The sequence below is a fragment of the Jaminaea rosea genome (assembly GCF_003144245.1).
Source record: "Jaminaea rosea strain MCA 5214 unplaced genomic scaffold BDZ90scaffold_6, whole genome shotgun sequence".
Taxonomy (NCBI): Eukaryota; Fungi; Basidiomycota; class Exobasidiomycetes; order Microstromatales; genus Jaminaea; species Jaminaea rosea.
Genome location: NW_020289980.1, coordinates 251,562 through 268,281, shown reverse-complemented (window position 1 = coordinate 268,281; position 16,720 = coordinate 251,562). Strand labels below are relative to the sequence as shown.

Here is a 16,720-nt window from a genome sequence, read left to right as displayed (position 1 = left end):
CTCCCTCTTCCTCCGTCCACTGTTGCTCGCATCGCAAAATCCATGCTCCCGTCCCTCGGCCTCGGGGGGCCGTGGGCCAACTTGCCTCGAGACGGAGGCCCGAATCGACTTTTGTCAAGGGCGGTGGGCCCACAGAGCTGCAGCAACTTGTCGCCAAATGATTCAAAGAGAACAGAGGTTGAATGCTGTCCATCTCGACAAGACCCCTTTTGACACCCTCACTTCTCAATCGCCTCAGCCTATCTGCATCACGCACTCGTTGTATCAGCACAGTAGTAGCGCGACAAGCAAGTCCTATTAAGCCCCGACCTTGGCCGCTTCTTCCTCCCTCGACGGCCTCCACAGCTTCGGAACCTTCTCACTACATTGTGAGTATCTACTGTAGCGCTCCTCGCTCCTCCGGCGGCAGTTTTTGTGATGAAACAAGTACCGTAAACATCGTGAACAATCCAACTCTTAGCTCGCCGAGGCATCGATCCGGCGAGCATGCTGCGATAGTGTATCAGCTGAATGTATGCATGCCGCGGAGGAGCGGGAGCGACGGAGCAGACAAGTCAAGCGCAGTCCTTGTAGACACCAGAGCACAGTCCTGACTCCCATTGCTCTCTCCGCAGCTCATCCGCAATATGTCAACCTCATCGAAGCAGGCCCCTGAGCCTACCCTCTTCATTGATGGCCAATGGTGCCACTCATCTGACGGCCAGTCCCGCGAGGTCATCAACCCTTACGACGGCAGCGTCCACACCTACGTCGACGAGGCGACCACAAAGGACGCAGAGCGAGCCATCGAGTCTGCCAAGCGCTTCTTCGACACTTCCGACTGGCCTCACCTCAAGTGTGCAGACCGCGTAGCCCTCCTCAATAAGACCGCAGACTTCCTCCAGCGAGACAAGGCTATCCTGGCCAAGCTCGAAGTGCATGACACTGGAAAGACGATGCGCGAGGCAGAGGGAGATGTCGACGATGTCACTGCCACTTTCCGCTTCTACGCAAAGGCGGCCCTGGAAGTTGACGAGGAGAAAGTCGTCAAGAGCGAGTTCCTCCCTTCGTCTGCAAAGAACGTCATTCGCAACGAGCCCGTGGGCGTCTGCACACTCATTTCGCCCTGGAACTATCCGCTCCTCCAGATCTGCTGGAAGCTCGCACCCGCTCTCGCGACGGGTAACGTCGTCATCATCAAGCCCTCCGAGGTGACCCCACTGACCACCATCCACCTCACTAAGCTCCTCGTCGAGGCCGGCTTCCCCGCCAAAGCTGTGCAGCTCCTTACGGCTGCCGGCAGCAACATCGGCGACACAATCTGCCAGCACGCCGACGTTGACCTTGTCAGCTTCACTGGCGGTCTGGCAACGGGCCGCCGTATCATCAAGTCGTGCGCAGAGGGTGTCAAGCGCTGCTGCCTCGAACTGGGTGGCAAGAATCCCAACATTGTCTTTGCGGACATGCCCCTCGATCTCGCGATTGACAATGTGACAACAGCCGTTTTCCTTCACTCGGGACAAGTCTGCTCCTCCGGAGCTCGCCTCATCGTCGAGGACAGCATCGCCGATAAGCTCGTGGCGGGAGTGGTGGAGAAGGCCAAACAGATCAAGATGGGCAGCGGCTTCGACGAGAGCACCGAGACTGGCCCACTTGTGTCGGAAGCCCACCTCAAGAAGGTCGAGGCTTATATCGACGTCGCAAAGGCCGAGGGAGCAAAGCTGCTGTGCGGTGGGTCGCGTCCTGACCCCAAGCAGCACCCAGACTTGGCCAAGGGCTTCTTCTTCCTTCCGACCGTCTTCGACAAGTGCGATCGCTCGATGCGTATCGTACAGGAGGAGACGTTCGGGCCGATTTTGACTGTAGAGCGTTTCAAAGATGGCGATGAGGCGCAGGCCATCTACTTGGCTAATGACACCAAGTACGGCCTGGCCGGCGGTGTGCAGTCCGGCGACACGAAGAAGGCGCACAGGGTAGCTCGTCGCATGCGCCACGGCACGATTTGGATCAACAACTATGGGCCCTTCTCTCCCGCGGGAGAGTGGGGAGGTTACGGCTTGAGCGGCAACGGAAGGGAGCTTGGCCCCTCTGGACTGTGAGTTCGACGTGTCAGGCGACGCGATGAGTCTCGCAAGCAAAGCTGACCATGTATAACTTCTCTCTCGCTTGCGCACATAGCGACGAGTACATCGAGAAGAAGCATATCTGGGAGGAGACGGAGCCTGCACTCACCAACTGGTTCGCCAAGAGCAAACTGTGAGCGGGTTGCGGTGAAGACGACACTGTGGTAGCACGAAGCTCATCGTCGATGTTCGCTCGCGATCGCAGCAACTAGATGCTCGACCATCGATCGGCGGTGTCAATTGGATCTCAACTGGGATTCGCGCGCTTGTAAATGAATGATGATAATGATCCTGCTTGCGACCGAGCTCCCGATCAAAAGGGAGCTCTTACGCCTTGCTCTCTTTGCTCAGCGCCCAAGCTCGCTCGCGTATGGCGACCTCCTCGTCCTCTCATTCATCCTTTCGCTCATCAAATGATCACGACTTGACCACACCCAGGACTGACAATTGCATAGCCCAGCCGGGCAGACAAAGACCCGTGGCGAGGGCCGAGGTCGTCTCGACGAAGGCTGCCGAGCAAGGAGTATTGCGCTCGCTTCCGCACGCATTTGCCGCGACACCGCCGCCACCGCTCCCAGGCCAATGGGACAGACAGATGAGCGATCTGAACTAAGGAAACGCGCGAGGGTCAAGATGATCAAGCGACCTGTGAGATAGACGAGCGAGGATGACAAGCAGACAAGAGGTCGTCAAAGGATGCCGAGCAGGCCGACCATACCCCGTAACAACGACTCCATTCAGTCGATGTCGTGCTGCTTCCATCCGCCGCTTGACGTTTCTGGCTGGCTAGCTGGTAGGGATTTGGCCAGCGCGGCATTTGCGGGCCTTTGAAATGCCAGGGAAGACGATCAAATCAAAGGACGCCAGGCGCGCTGCCGTGGTGTCATTGTTGCCTCGAAGAAAGATGCGCCTGCCGCCTTTCCCAGATTCTTGGGAGTGAGGGAGCGCACGAGAGGCCGACGACGGATGGCAGAAAGAGAAAAGCGCGGCGCGAGTCCGCGTTCATGTGTGCCGCGGCTGCCCCCTCGCTCGCCAGCCAGCGATTGCCGCCAGTCGCAGCGCGGCCTTGCAGCGGAGTTGTTGGCCTAGCCCGCCCCAGGTTCCGTATGCGGCGAATGCGAAAGCCAGACGACACCGGCGACGCTTAGGGAGGCTCGTGTTCTCAACTACCCCTCCCCCTCCAGCAGCGTCCCAAACGACGATGATGACGAAAAGTTGCGGACGCACAGACGGAGATGGGTCTGGCAGCGTGCATGTCTGGCGCAAAGTACGTGGCGAGGCAGGGAGGGCAGAGCGCAGGAAGGGAAAGCTGGATGAAGGAAGGGACGACCGCGTGAGGGAGACACGAGCACACGAGGCTGGTCTTCTGTATCAGCCGGATAGGGTTGAGAGTCGATAGCTACTGACTTGCGTCAGACGACAGCCAGGAGACTCAACAGTGAAAGGAAACGCTAGCACCCGATGTACGAACAGCCACACTGAGCGGGATGTGCGTCTTCGTCGCTCGTCGCTGGTGTAGTGTCATCGCGCGCATTCCTCGCTCGCGACCGCATTTGTTTGGGTCGATAGTGCCGCCACAACGAAGCAGGGGGGCTGGCTACGAGGCTGCGCCTCTTTCACCTCCGACCTCTGGGTCCAAAGGCTTACATTTTTCCGACGGCGCAGTACCAGCTCCTGCTACACTGCCTCGCTACCCCCGAGGAAGAACGAATCCAGTGGGCCGCCAGACCTTAAGCCCAGGCGGAGAGCGTTGCGAGCTTCCATAGCTAACCTCCGATTCGTCCGGGAGCGAGGCATCTTGAACTTTCATTCAAGGGGCGCTCTCTCTGCTAGAACTCGATGAGCCAACAGCTCTGGAGGCGGAGTAGCCTTCATCGAACTTTTGCCGCCAGGAGTCTGGGCGTAAACGGCGTTCGCCAACCCCTTGTAGCGGAGCGACACTGGCTCCTCACGTCTCTCCGACGGCGTTGAGCTGAACGCGGCGGCGGTGGTGGTGTAACCCGCATCTCACCCAGTGGCACTTTGACTTTGGCGAGAAGCTACCGCCTACCGTAGGCTCTGCCCGGCGGAGCTGGATTCACGTTACTGCCTTTGCTTGGCCACTAGGACGCGCCTGGGCCTCCGTCCGCAAGCGGCTGTACGGTGAGCCAACGACGCCGTCATACTAGGGCGATTGCCGCCCGTCGTAGCTGGTGAGTGAAAGATCGTTGAGCCTTGTGTCAGCTGCAGTTTTGTCTCGCTCATGCTGACAGTCTCATCTCACTTTGCGTCAACCAACTAATCTGTTTCGCCTCTGTCTTTCCCATCTTTGCTACCCCACCGTACATTGTCACCTTTTCCTCCTCCTCCTACTCGTCCATCATTGTCGACGTCTCCCTGAACCCTCTGAAACCTGTTCCTGCTTTTCCCTCGTATATTCTCGACGGCATCTCTGCCATACGACAGCGGACAGCATCACCTTGGACGCCGTCGGACCACCTTTCCTAGCCGGCGGCCCCTCCTCGTCGTCCTCCTCGGTAACGCCCACGTCCAAGGGCGACCAGCTGCACCAGTCGTGACGCTGCGCCACACCTTGGTGCCATCGCCATCGCGATCCGAGGTCGCTTTGCGCCGACGCGTGACGCCATTGTAACACCGTATCAGGATCGTCATCCTATGCTCCACGCGCCGCCTGCCTTGGGTGCCGACCTCACTACAAGCCATCGCCTCTTCCAGCCTTCGTCGTCCTCGTCGAAGCTGGGCGATACAACGTTGGCTGCACCGCCTTTGTCCTTGACCTCGCTCTTGGCATCGACGGGCCCCAGTGGACTTCCTGACTTGTACCAGAGCTCACTCTTCAGTGCAAGCTCCAGCTGCAATTCAAATCCAGCGAAGATGGAGCCCAACTACTCGGGCTACGGCCAGCAGCAGGGCGGATCGGCTGCGGGACGACAGAGGTATCCAGCTACCTCTGATAGCTTTGCTCGCCCTTTTCCGCTGCAAGCATCCTCATTCCAGCAACAGGCCCAAGCGCCGCCGGGCAGCGCCGGTCCATACACGCCGTCGACCTTCAACTACCAAGCTCGTAGCCAAGGCAGCAGTGGCGGCATAGCCGGACCAAGCGCCTCCTACAGTTCATCAATGAGTGATGCGGCTCCTCTGTACCAGCCTGGTGGCATGTCTCTTGATGCGAAGTCGCCTGGCATGATGAATTCGCTCTTCAGTCCAGGTGAGTGTCAACAAGTTAGATGGAAGTCGATGATGTAGCGAAGAGCGTAGCTCATTCATTACCTGCTCACACGCCATTTCTCGTCCGACCCTCCCTTGTCTCAGAGTCCTCACTTCGATCGCTGAAGCGTACATCTGGCGATCGAGAGCTTGATGACGTCCGCTTGCAAAGTCTTCGACGTCCAGCGTCATTTCCCGTCCTCAGTCTCACCAGCAGTAGCCACCAAGCTGCTGGACCCTCGTCCTTGTCACCGATGACGGGAGCTACTGCTGCCATGTCCCTCGGCGGCGGTGGACAGGCTCACTCCAATTCACCGCATCCTGGCTCAAGCTTGCGCTTCCCGCCTTCCTCTTCAAAGCCACCATCGTCGATGTCATCATCGTCGTTGTCATCGCACAACTTCGCGATGGGAGGAGGACCACCACCTCCTGCGAGTCCAAGCTTCTACCACGCAGGATTTGGAACAGCTGCAGGGACAGGCAGCGGACCAGTAGCTGGTTCATCCATGCCCGCACAGCCGTCTTCGTCATCATCATCGTCATCGTCATCGTCATCCTTACCCGTTAGGGGAATTGATCGGAGGTTACGTGAGTATGGCTCCGCGAGCGCAGGTTCCTCTTCTGGATGCTCTGCGGATTGGGCTGACGGTTCACTGACATCCACGATCCCAGACATGGATGGTCCCTTCCCCTCGAACGCGGCGGCGGGGACTATCGGATTAGGCGTGGGAATGCCTCCATTTGGTACTGGTGGCTTGGGTGTTGCGAGACAAAACTCTATGCCTGGCAGCGGTGGGGTCACCGCTGTCGGTGGGGCCCATTACGGTCAGCCCCACCAGCAGCAGCATCATCAGCAACATCCCCAGCATCCCTTGCACTATGGCAGCAGCTCAGAAGGTGAGTGATTCTTGTGCGCATTGTCGTGAGAAGAGGGACGCAGCTGCAGCGGGCTTGAGTACGAGCGCCGACGGAAGTGGAGTGGCCTGCCCGTGCATTGATGTGCGCCCGCTTGCCCCAGCCGCACGCACCCCGAGTCGAGTGACGTGCCATCAGCTCGACTTCAGGGAGCAGAAACGACGTCGACGTCTCACGGCGACCAAGACCGGCCTCAAACGACAACTTCTGAGGCCGCTGAGCGCCTTCGTCAGCCGAGGGCGGCCTACTTGTTGGGACCGTCGCTTGTTCGTCAATTGGTCCCCTGGTCCCTGTGTTTCAAACTGCGTTGCTTCAACGTAGACGTCGATGTTCGCCTCCGACGAGATGCGACCAAGTCAGAGCATTCGCATTCGCGTTCGCATTCGCGTTCGCATTCGCCGCGGCGCCGTGGTCCGGCGTCATTTTTCTGGGTCGAAAACAAGGCGATGGCAGGAGCGAAGGCCATTGAGCCATGTCTACAAGAGGAGGCTTTGAGCTGACACGATCTCTTCTCCGTCTTCCCTTCACTTTGCAACCTTGTCATCTTTCTCTTCCATCCTCACTCCTCACTTCCAAAATCCTTCCCCCCTTTCTCTGTCACTCACTCCCTCACTCAACTGCGACGTCTTTGTTGCAGTCACTCGGCCTCCGTTGGAGCCGTCTGTGCCGTCTGTGCAACACCCGCACGACTCGGCGTCTCACTCGTCTTCGTCGTCGCTCCTCGTTCCACCTTCGCCTTATTCGCATCAAGACTTCGGTGTCAGCATGAGCGACAACGCCCGGCACACCAACTTCACAGGCAGCCAGATCCATGGCGGCGAGGCCAACTCGATGAGAGCAAGCATGGGAGCTGGAAGCGGCCTCGGCGTCAGCATCGGTCCCTCGAATGCCGGCGGCGGCAGCATGATGCCTCCTCCAGCTCCCCTGACGAGCGGCAACAGCGGCCCATTGATCAGGCCTCTGCAGCAGCCACACCCAGACGCTACTCGGGCCATCATCCCTCCGCACTTCACGTCGGTCCCTATCCTCGAGGACACCCCCGTCATCCCTCGCACCATTGGTTCTGGCCGCCTTGGCTCTCGCGCCAGGCTCGAAGTAGGCAACAACCTCAACGACATGACCGTTGGGTGGAGCCAAGAAGAGTGGAACGACGGTCGTCGCCTCGTCAAGTTCTGGCGCAACCAAAGCGGCACCAACATCACCATCCTTTGCGATGTCCTCCATCCTTCTGCCTATGATCCTAGCACCATCGTCGTCAGCTGCATCTTTTCCGAGGAAAAGAACGAATGCTACATCACGAGCGTCGACATGATCTACCTCCTCGAGGCCATCATCCATACGCGTTTCGTCATCGAGGAGAAGAACCGCATCCGCCGCAACCTGGAAGGTTTCAGGCCCATCACCCTCTCCAAGACAAAGTGGGAGACGGAGCGCCTCTTCAAACGGGTCATGGGCTTCGTCAATCCCAAGCCTCGCAACATCGAGAAGGACGTCAAAGTGTTTCCCTGGAAGGTCCTTGAAGAGGCTCTCAAGAAGATCGTCAACAAGTACTGCGCTACCTCGGAGCCTTCGCCCTCGAACCCTACGCCCTTCTTCGTCGACGAGCTCAGCGTCAATGGCCGCGAGGGTAGCTCCAGCAGCGGTGGTCGTCGCCCCACTCACCGTCGTACCGCCTCGGTTGGCTCTGCTCCTTACCAGAGGCCCTCTCACCATCATCACGCGCGCGATTCCTCGACGTACTCGATCCGTGAGGACGCTTCCACCTCCACGAGCTCGGCTGGCTACAGCATCCCTCCCGCAGTCCACTCTGGTGCCGTCGCCTACGGCTTCTCCAACGCCACCGCAGGAGCTAGCCAAATGCCCAGCGGCCACAGCCTGCACCACTCGCAGAGCTTCCCCACCCTCACCCCTCTTGGAGGTCACGGCCCCGCGACGACAACGAGCGCTGACAGCCAGAGCTACACGACGATGTCGCCTCCCACCAACAGCATGTATGCTGGTAGTGAGGCTCCTACGCTCTCTCACTACCAGCACTTTTCGCCCATCGGCCAGCACCAGGCTGCTGAATCTCAAAGCTTCATGCCTTACCCTCACCCGGGCGCCTACGCCCAGCAGCATCACCACCACCCTCAGCCCTACAGCCAACAGGGAAGCAGTGGATCGTACCAGCAGCAGCCTCACCACGGCTACCAGCATTACTACGCTCCGGAATATCAGCAGCAGCATCAGGGCCAGGACGCCAAAGCCAGCAACAGCGGGAGCGATGGTCACGAGGGGGGTGAAATGTACGGCACGACCTCGTCGCCCCTCGACAGCACGGCTACGGCTGCGGCTGCGGCTGCGGCTGCCGGTGCTCTATCGCAGGGAGGCTACGCTCAGCAGCAGCCTTAAAGCCAGCAACACTACATCCAACGGAGGACTCACAGCGGGACATGCTATGGCTGCCTTTCCTGCTCGTCACCCCTCTTGCTACGTCTCGAACTCTCGTCTCCTGTATATCTACCGCTTTCATCTAACGCGCATGTGTAAAGAGCTCCCTGGCTGTCCAGCATCGCAGCGATCCGACCCCGCTGTCATCAGCTCGGCATCGTCGCAGCAGCCCGCGCGCTGATCTCTCGTCACGTCTGTTGTCATCCCCCTACTGCCTACCTCTTCATGCATACTCTCCTACAATACAAGTTCCTCTCCCCGGATTCGACTTGTGTGACTGATTCTGTCTCTCTCGCCTGCCTGTCACCTGTCTCAGTGTCCATGTCGTTTCGCCTGTCTACGGTCGCACCAGCAACTCCATCCCACCCTTTCTGTCTTACGCACACCAGGAATGAAAACGAGACATGACTGAAAATCAAGACATGACATTCTCTTGTCGCAACTGAAATGACACATGGCAAGACTCAGCGCAGGCAGCCTTCCTCTTGCACTGTGGTTCCTCGCGCTTACAGGAAAGCGTACAGCTCCTCCCTCCTGTACTTCCTCGGCCCTTCGTCAAACTCCTTCAAGTCTGGGTAAAACGGCACAAGAGCATCCTGTGCACCAACGTAGTTTGTGTTGTACACGCGGCAGAAGGGCTCCCTAACCTTCCTTGCGGCGTGGAAGAGGCCCTGCATCGAGTAATTGAGCAAAATGCCCGGCCCGAGGGCGACACGCATAGCCTCGATAGCGTCAAAGACATTGTTGATGACGTGGGGGCTCTGTTCGAAGAGGTTAGGCCAGACGAGATTGAGCAGATGCAGCAGGCAGTCCTCTTGCCCCAAGCCTGCGACGCCTAGCGCGACGTGCGAGACGACTGCGGCGGCCGTCTGGCGGTGGACCGCATCGCGCTCCACGAGGGCATTCTCCAAAACTGTTACCAGTGCGGGGACGTAATCCTTGCTCATCTCGCCCACGTACTGCGTGAGGAAGGCCAGGGACTTGAGGCAGCCGTTCTGTACATTGAGCTCCGGTGTTCGGTACTCTGCCAGGATGGCCGGGATGGTCGTGAAGGGTCCGCAGGTCTCTGCTACGATGGCAATCGCCACGGTGGAGCAGACACGTGACTGACGTTCCTGGATCTTCAGGTTGGTGAGGAGCACCTGCAGCACATCTTGTGGGCCGATGGCGCGGGCGAGATATCCGAACGTGTTGACAGCTGCACGACGGATAGCCTTCTTGTGTGCCTTGAGCAGGTCGAGGAGCTCGAAGCAGATGCGCATCCATTCCCTCGGCGAGACAAATTCAGAGCCTCGATCGGCGATACGACCGATGAGGTTGATGCAGGCCTCTTGCACCTTCTCGTGTCGATTGCGCAGGATGGGCGTCAAACGGGGAAGGAGGTCCTTGACGGGCGGGTTCATCTGCGTCATCCCCACGACGGCAGCGATGGCTCCCTCGGCAGCAATGATGCTCGCGAGCGACTCGGGAAACTCCTCACCCAGCTGCTCGAAGAGGACAACACCGAGCTTGCTAAGCAGAGCGTCCTCACCGCACTGCTTGATGACTACTGCCAGCTTGGTGGTTAGGTCGGCGGCTTGCTGGCGCGTCTTGGCATTCTTGTTGTTGAGGCGCCAGAGAATGGTGGAGACAATTTGCGTCAAGTAGGGTTTGATCCTCATACCCAACGCATTGACGACGGTACCGAAACCCTCGAGCATGACATTGTCCTCGACGGTCTGCTCCTGGAAGGCGTAGATGAGACCATCGATAAGCTGGACCTCAAGGCGCTCGTCAACGTCCGCCGCGCCGAGTGAGTCGATGACCTTCTGGATCGTTTCCATGACCATCTTGCGGAAAGGCTCATTCTCGTCCTTGAGCTCGTTGACGATCCTGCCCACCACCTCCGTCACGCCAGTCTTCTGTGAGAGAGCGACAGTGGTCTCGACCACCTGCTTGTAGTTGCGGCGATCGAGGGCCATCCTCCTGACCCAGAAGTTCTTGAAGAAGTCTGGCAACATCTCCTCCTTGAGGAATTGACCCGTCACACCATCGGTAGCAGCGCATTGCTTGACCACCTTGAGAACAATCTTCTTCATCTCCTCGTCTGCGCTCTGAAACTCGCGAATCAAGGTGGGCGTCACCTCCTTGACGAAGTAGAGTGTCGACTCGGAGTCCATGAGCGGGATGATGAAGCCAATCGCTTTCAGGAAAGCGGCAAGCCCTTTGCCGCGATGCTGGCGAGTGCCGACCCAGAGCGGCTTGAGCACATTCTCGAAGGACTCAATGCCATAAGGGGCTGCGGCTTCGGCGAGGGCAGCAAGGGCGAGGGCCGTCATGGTCTTGACCTTTTGCTGGTCGTCCTCGAGACCCTTCTCAACGCAGTCGACGAGGTTCTTGAGGTGTGGGAGCACGGCGCAGCCCATCATGATTGCAATCTGCTGCACGATGCGGATACCCGTGTGGCGTGCCTGCCACGACTTCTTGGACCTGCACACGGCTCGCAAGAAGGGCAGGAGCGCTGGGATGCCCAGCGCAGAGGCAACGACGGAGAAGGCTCTGGCGGTCGTGTTGCGCACGTATTCGTCGACGTGATCAATGTCCGGTCGCATCGTAGAAATCATGTGAGCCAGACCAGCCGCCTTGGAGAGGTTGGAGATAATCTCGCGCCCCTCGACTCGTGCGTAGTAGTCCTCGTCAATGAGCAAGGGCTCGATGACGACAAGGATGCGATGGACGTATGGCCGGACCAAGTCGTCAAGCTTGTAGAGAATACGGTCGATGACCTTGACGAGCAAGTGGCGCTCCTGATCCTCGAGTGTGCGCTCCATCAAGAGTGGCAAGATCTTGTCAAAGAGCGGACCAGCGCCAAACTCCCTCGCCTTGTCCGTGATTTGTCTCAAAGCCGACTTGCGCATTGGCGGCGTGCCGTTCTTGATCTTCAGTAGCAGTCTCATAATCTTGCGCTCCTTGAGCTCGTCGAGGGTCAGTTCTTGCTCGCCATCGTCTTCGAGGACCTTTTTGAAAAAGGTTTGATCCTCTGGCTTGAAGAAGGCTAGTTGACCTACGCCGGGAATGTCCGTAGGGAGATCGGGGACGAGCTCCTCTACGGCGGCTCGGGCGCTCGCCTCGTCTTGCATCATGAAGCCGCCGCCACCAGAGGGGCCAGGTGCAGCCATGAGCTTGTGAGCGGGAGTGCGGATGGGGGCATAGTCGGGGGGAGGGGTGACGATCTTGTAGCCCTCGGACGGCAAAAGCTGATCGAGCTCTTCATCGCTCAAGTAGCGGTTGCGAGGGTCAAAGGCGATGAGAGAAGATGTGGGCTTGGCGTCGTCTTGAGCGGTAGGCGCTTGATCCCAACGAGATCGCTTGCTGGGCTCTGCGGGCGTCGCTTCAGGTGCCTCGTCCCAGCGAGAGGAGCGCTTGCGAGGCGGAGCGGTGCTAGCACCGTCATCCATGGCTGGTGGTCCAACATCCCATCTGCGCTTGCGTGTGGTTGCGGCTGCTTTCGGGGTGGTATCCCCTTGGTCATCCATGGGCGGGGTGACATCTCTGTCCTGACGTGACTGCGACTTGTCGGCGGCATCCTTTTCCTTCTGCTCGATCAACCTCCTCACTCGGTCTTCCTCCCTCTCTAGCTCAGCCCTTCGCATCGCCTCTTTGTATCCTCCTTCGCCTTCTGCAGCAATGGCATCTGCTCCCTTTTCCGGTCCAGCATCCCGATTGAAGCGGCGAAGATGGTAATCATTCTGCCTGGCTGCGATCTGCCTCGACTTTGCACGCTCCTCGAGAGGATCCTCTGAGTCGTCTGCAAACTCGTTGAGGAGATGCTGAGGAGCAGAGTAGATGTCGAGCGGATTCTTTGGTCGAGCATTGCCGTTCTCGTCGTCGTCCGAGTCGCCTGCATCCTCGACATCCATGGGCAAGTCGTGCATATAGCGCTCTTTCTTGCGCGAGAGGGCCGAGCCTTCACCGCTGCTACCTTCACCGCGAGACCCGCTGCCGGTAGCTGTGGGTGCCATGGCGATTTGCAAGAATGGAGTGTGGGTGATGAAGAGATGGTAAGTGGCGGATGGAGCAAAGGTGAATCTCTCGGCAGCGGCGGCCAGGACGACGACGACTGAGCGGACTGAGCTCACTCGAGCTGCAACCAATCAAGTCTCTCTCCGTCCTCCGTCCATGACCACCAGCTCATCCTGACAAGCAAAGGCGACATGGCTACAACGAAGATCGTGAGACATATTTCACGACGCCGTCGCCATATCATCACTTGACTGATCCGTCATCACTCTCGCCCCCTCCGCAGCGATGTCTAGCCGTCATCTCGGCATCGAATGCTCCCCTGTACCTGCGCAGCTTTGGACAGAAAGACACGCAACAGGCAGATCTGCGCTTCCACTTCATTGCCCATGGAGCCCTCGACATTGTAGAGGAGAGGGGTAAGCAAAACGAGCGCAACAAGAGTAGAGACCCTCCCTCCACAGCCTGACCTCTCTCGCCCTTACGCTAGCCGGCAATCGAGCCTCAGAGCAGTACCTTGGCCTCCTTCTTACCTTGGAAGACGTAGCCGTGTGAGCAGCCAGACTATGAGGACTTCTAGACCTGCGTCCCTGACCTTCTCTCCGCTTGTGAGCAGATATGGCTTCCAAACATCGACCCGTGTCAAGTTCCTCGTCATGATCACCATCTCAGACGCCATTGTGCGCGACCTCGACCTCATCACGGTGAGCCGCCAGCATGCTCGGCTGTGCTTCTCTTCTGCTTCCTCCTGATCCAGCTTCCTCCTCCCCCCCTGCCACAGATCTTCCGCGCAATGCACACCTCTTACCTCTCGCACATCTGCAATCCTTTCCATTCCCTGCCGCAACCTCTCCTCCCCTCCAAGTCCAACATTCCACCACCACCTCCCTCCGAAGCCAGTCTGGCAGCCAGTCGCAAACCCATCAGGAGCCCACTCTTCGAGAGGAGAATGGAAAAAATTGCTGGCTGGAGATCACCAGACGACGCAGCCCCGCGACCGCCCCCGAAGCCTGCTGCTGAGGCTGCCCAACTCCCAGCCGTACCGCCACCGCCAGCGCCAAAGGCGTGAAAGTTGCAAGTCGATCTTAATCAATCTATACCCTTTTGAAAGCCCCCTCACCACAGTTCGCACCTTCTGGTCTCATGCCACTGCTTCCTTTATCCCGGCAAAAGGTTCAAGTACCGTCCCTTGCTCGCTCATCCCACGCGCAAGGTCGACTGGTGCTCACGAAGGCCAAAGTGCAGCGGGAGCCGTCCTTGCTCACTCAGCTTGGCCACTCGATAGAGCCTTCACGGGCTTACCGAAGGGGCTGGGCGATGACGATGGCGGTATGACGCGCGCCGAGGCCTTGTCGTTGATGAACCAAGAAGACAGAGTCGTCGTCGAGACGACTCAGGGCGATCCTTTAGAGCTCCTCGACCAAGACCTCGAGACGGGAGGGCACAGATAGTCGTCGTACATGCGTGATACTGTAGTGCAAGCAATCGTAATGGAACTCTCTTGTGAGCACGTCTGCCTCGTCTGCTCATCGTCATCCCACAAAGCCGTCTGGCCGTGACACGGCCACGCAGGCGTCGTTCTTTTTTTCAGGCTAAATAGAGCGTGGGGCGCCGCTCAAGCTCACGCCTGCCTGTCTGCCTGCCTGCGTGCGTGTGCGTGCGAGCCTAGGCGTGCGTGCGTTGTGGGGCCCGTTGTTCTCGCACAGTGAGCCAGACTCAGATTTCCGTGCCTGCGAAGAAGTGCCACTTTGAACGCCGCTAGCCGCCACAGGAACGAGAGGGCAAAGCATACGAGACAGACTCAAGACTCGCCGAATCGATACCAATGCGCTATCTATCTTTCATCTCAACCTGACCCTCGTGCGAAAGCGAACCTTTGCTACGAGGTTGACGATACCCTTGACGACCCTAGACACACGGCTCCCTTTGGTCTCACACCCTTGACCTTATCGGGACGCACGTACCAGCAGTATCGCACGATGGCGCCTGTGAAGCCATCGACGTCAACGTCAATTTCGTCGGCGTCCTCGAAAGGCGCTTCGTACGCCTTCACGACCTTGGTCACAACAGACGAATATCTACCCGCGGCCCTCGTCGTAGCCCACTCGCTGCGTCTTGCCCACGAAGCAGCAGATGCTCAAGATAAGAGCGGCCTCACCGGCGTGACCCTCGGACCATGGACCTCACCCAAGAGACCGGCAACCAAGCCACGCAGCGAAGACATCGACCTCGTCGCTCTCGTCACTCCTGGCTCCCTGTCTGTCCAGTCAATACGAGCGCTTCTCCGCGTCTACGACCGTGTCATCGGCGTTGAGCCGCTGGGCATCCCGAGCATCCTAGCTATGCAGCAGCAGGGGCAGCTTGCTGATACCGCAAGCAAGGACGGAGACGACAGCAACGCAGTCGTCGACTTGAGTGACGCTAACCTTGCTCTTCTGGACCGACCGGACCTCGGCGAGTCACAAGGAGCTGCCCTCACCAAGTTGCACGCCTGGCGCCTGACCGACTACCGCAAAGTCGTCTACCTTGACGCCGATTCGCTTGTGCTTCGCCCCCTCTCGCACCTTTTCCACCTCTCGGCAACCTTTGCCGCTTCGCCCGACACAGGGTGGCCAGACATCTTCAACTCGGGCGTGATGCTTCTTGAGCCCTCGCAGGACACGTTCGAGGGGCTGCTCAATCTGGCAGCATCGAGCGGGACCTGGGATGGGGCAGACCAAGGGCTGATCAACGAGTTCTTTGGCGGTGAGAAGGGCAGCGGAGCAGAAGGAGCTGGTGGAGGGTGGACAAGGCTGCCCTTCACTTACAACATGACTGCTCTGGGCGGATATACTTATGTGCCCGCGTACCGACGCTACGGGTCAGGTGCGAGCGTGGCGCACTTCATCGGTGGGCAGAAGCCCTGGCGAACCAGCCGTCCTCCCTCTCGCTCAGCCGTAGCCCGTGACCTTGCTTCAGGCAATCTGACATCCAAGTGGTGGGATGTGTATACCACGCATTACCCGCTCTCGGGGACGAGCACGCCGCAGGAGGGCGATGTCGAGGTGAGATTTACTGAAAAGGGGGTGGAGGTGATTGAGAGGCCAGCGCCCAAGGGAATCGATATTCCTGTATACCAAGCGGCCTGGGCTGAAAATGACGAGGCGGTGGCGGGAGGGGCATCTCGTACTCTGGAAGAGCTCAGGGCAACCTTCCAATCGTCTGGAGGAGCAGGGCCGCAGCGCAGCGGCAGGACCGGCGAAGGCAGGTACGAGAGCCTGCCTCTCTTCGGACGGCTCGACCTGCTTCCACCGCAGCTGCAGCGTATACTCACCGCTGCACAGAAGGCTGCTTCACCTCTCGACTCTGGCGGCTCTACGCCAACGGCGAGCATCACTCCTCCCACCAAACGCGTACAATGGGACGCAACCGTCTCTTCCCCTCCCCTCGACTCGACTCCTTCATGGCGTAACGCCCCTGACACCTTCTACACCAATGCGTGGGACAAGCCTTCTTCTTCACTCACACCGGCAGAAAGAGCAGAAATGGAGCATCGTCGTCGCTTGTTCCTCAATCCCAATCTGACCGCGGAAGGGAGGAGCTTTGTGGGGTACATTCCGCCTGAGGCAAAGGCGATCCACGATTATCAGCACTTGGGATCGGAGAGGCCTGACGGGGGGAAAGTGGGGAAGGTGTTCCCCTGGGAGAACACGCCCGCCAAGACGAAGGTGCAAGAGCAGCAGCAGAGGGAGCCACCATCACCCAGTGTGGCTATGCGTTCTCGCCAGCCAACGGCGACTCGCGTCTTCCCAGGGGATTCGTACACCTCGTCCTCCTCGCCGGACCTGGCTCGCGGTCCCGCAGCAAGTGGCCGCTTCGAGCCTCCCCGCCATTCGCCCTCTTTGCCCTCTTCTGTGGACCACTCAGGCGGCGGCAGCATGCCCGTCAACCTGGTGGACCGCTACCAGAACGTGTGGGATCAGTACGCTCCAAGCATGGCGAGGGACTCGGAAAAGGTGGCACAGCGTCGCATCGCTAGCACACAGGGGCGCGAGGCGGCTGCTGAGGCTTCGTTGAGGGGCGTGACG

General features: G+C 59.0%; 5 protein-coding genes across 5 annotated transcripts; 4 read left to right on the top strand and 1 right to left on the bottom strand.

The window, feature by feature from the left end:
* Positions 1-626: 626 nt before the first annotated feature.
* On the top strand, positions 627-2,239 carry BDZ90DRAFT_260175 (putative aldehyde dehydrogenase; the record flags this gene model as incomplete). Its single annotated transcript, XM_025508233.1, has 2 exons — positions 627-2,074; positions 2,158-2,239. 2 exons carry the CDS (start codon positions 627-629, stop codon positions 2,237-2,239), a joined length of 1,530 nt encoding a protein of 509 aa, XP_025362302.1.
* Positions 2,240-6,767: 4,528 nt separating this feature from the next.
* Positions 6,768-8,923, top strand: BDZ90DRAFT_169614 (hypothetical protein). Its single transcript, XM_025503674.1, has one exon. The coding sequence runs from the start codon at positions 6,990-6,992 to the stop codon at positions 8,613-8,615; it is 1,626 nt and encodes a 541-aa protein (XP_025362301.1). The 5' UTR covers positions 6,768-6,989; the 3' UTR covers positions 8,616-8,923.
* A 237-nt stretch (positions 8,924-9,160) lies between these two features.
* On the bottom strand, positions 9,161-12,703 carry BDZ90DRAFT_252146 (putative splicing factor 3b subunit 1; the record flags this gene model as incomplete). Its single annotated transcript, XM_025507754.1, has 1 exon — positions 9,161-12,703. Exon 1 carries the CDS (start codon positions 12,653-12,655, stop codon positions 9,161-9,163), a length of 3,495 nt encoding a protein of 1,164 aa, XP_025362300.1. The 5' UTR covers positions 12,656-12,703.
* A 144-nt stretch (positions 12,704-12,847) lies between these two features.
* Positions 12,848-14,169, top strand: BDZ90DRAFT_279466 (hypothetical protein; the record flags this gene model as incomplete). The annotated part of the gene is made up of 5 exons (XM_025509181.1): positions 12,848-12,865; positions 12,940-13,072; positions 13,144-13,204; positions 13,270-13,357; positions 13,435-14,169. 5 exons carry the CDS (start codon positions 12,848-12,850, stop codon positions 13,720-13,722), a joined length of 588 nt encoding a protein of 195 aa, XP_025362299.1. The 3' UTR covers positions 13,723-14,169.
* Positions 14,170-14,689: 520 nt separating this feature from the next.
* BDZ90DRAFT_211549 (nucleotide-diphospho-sugar transferase) lies at positions 14,690-15,469 on the top strand (the record flags this gene model as incomplete). Its single annotated transcript, XM_025504115.1, has 3 exons — positions 14,690-14,815; positions 14,861-14,962; positions 15,035-15,469. Coding segments are annotated over 3 exons (663 nt in total), but the record flags the coding sequence as incomplete, so codon positions are not given.
* Between the last annotated feature and the right edge of the window lie 1,251 nt (positions 15,470-16,720).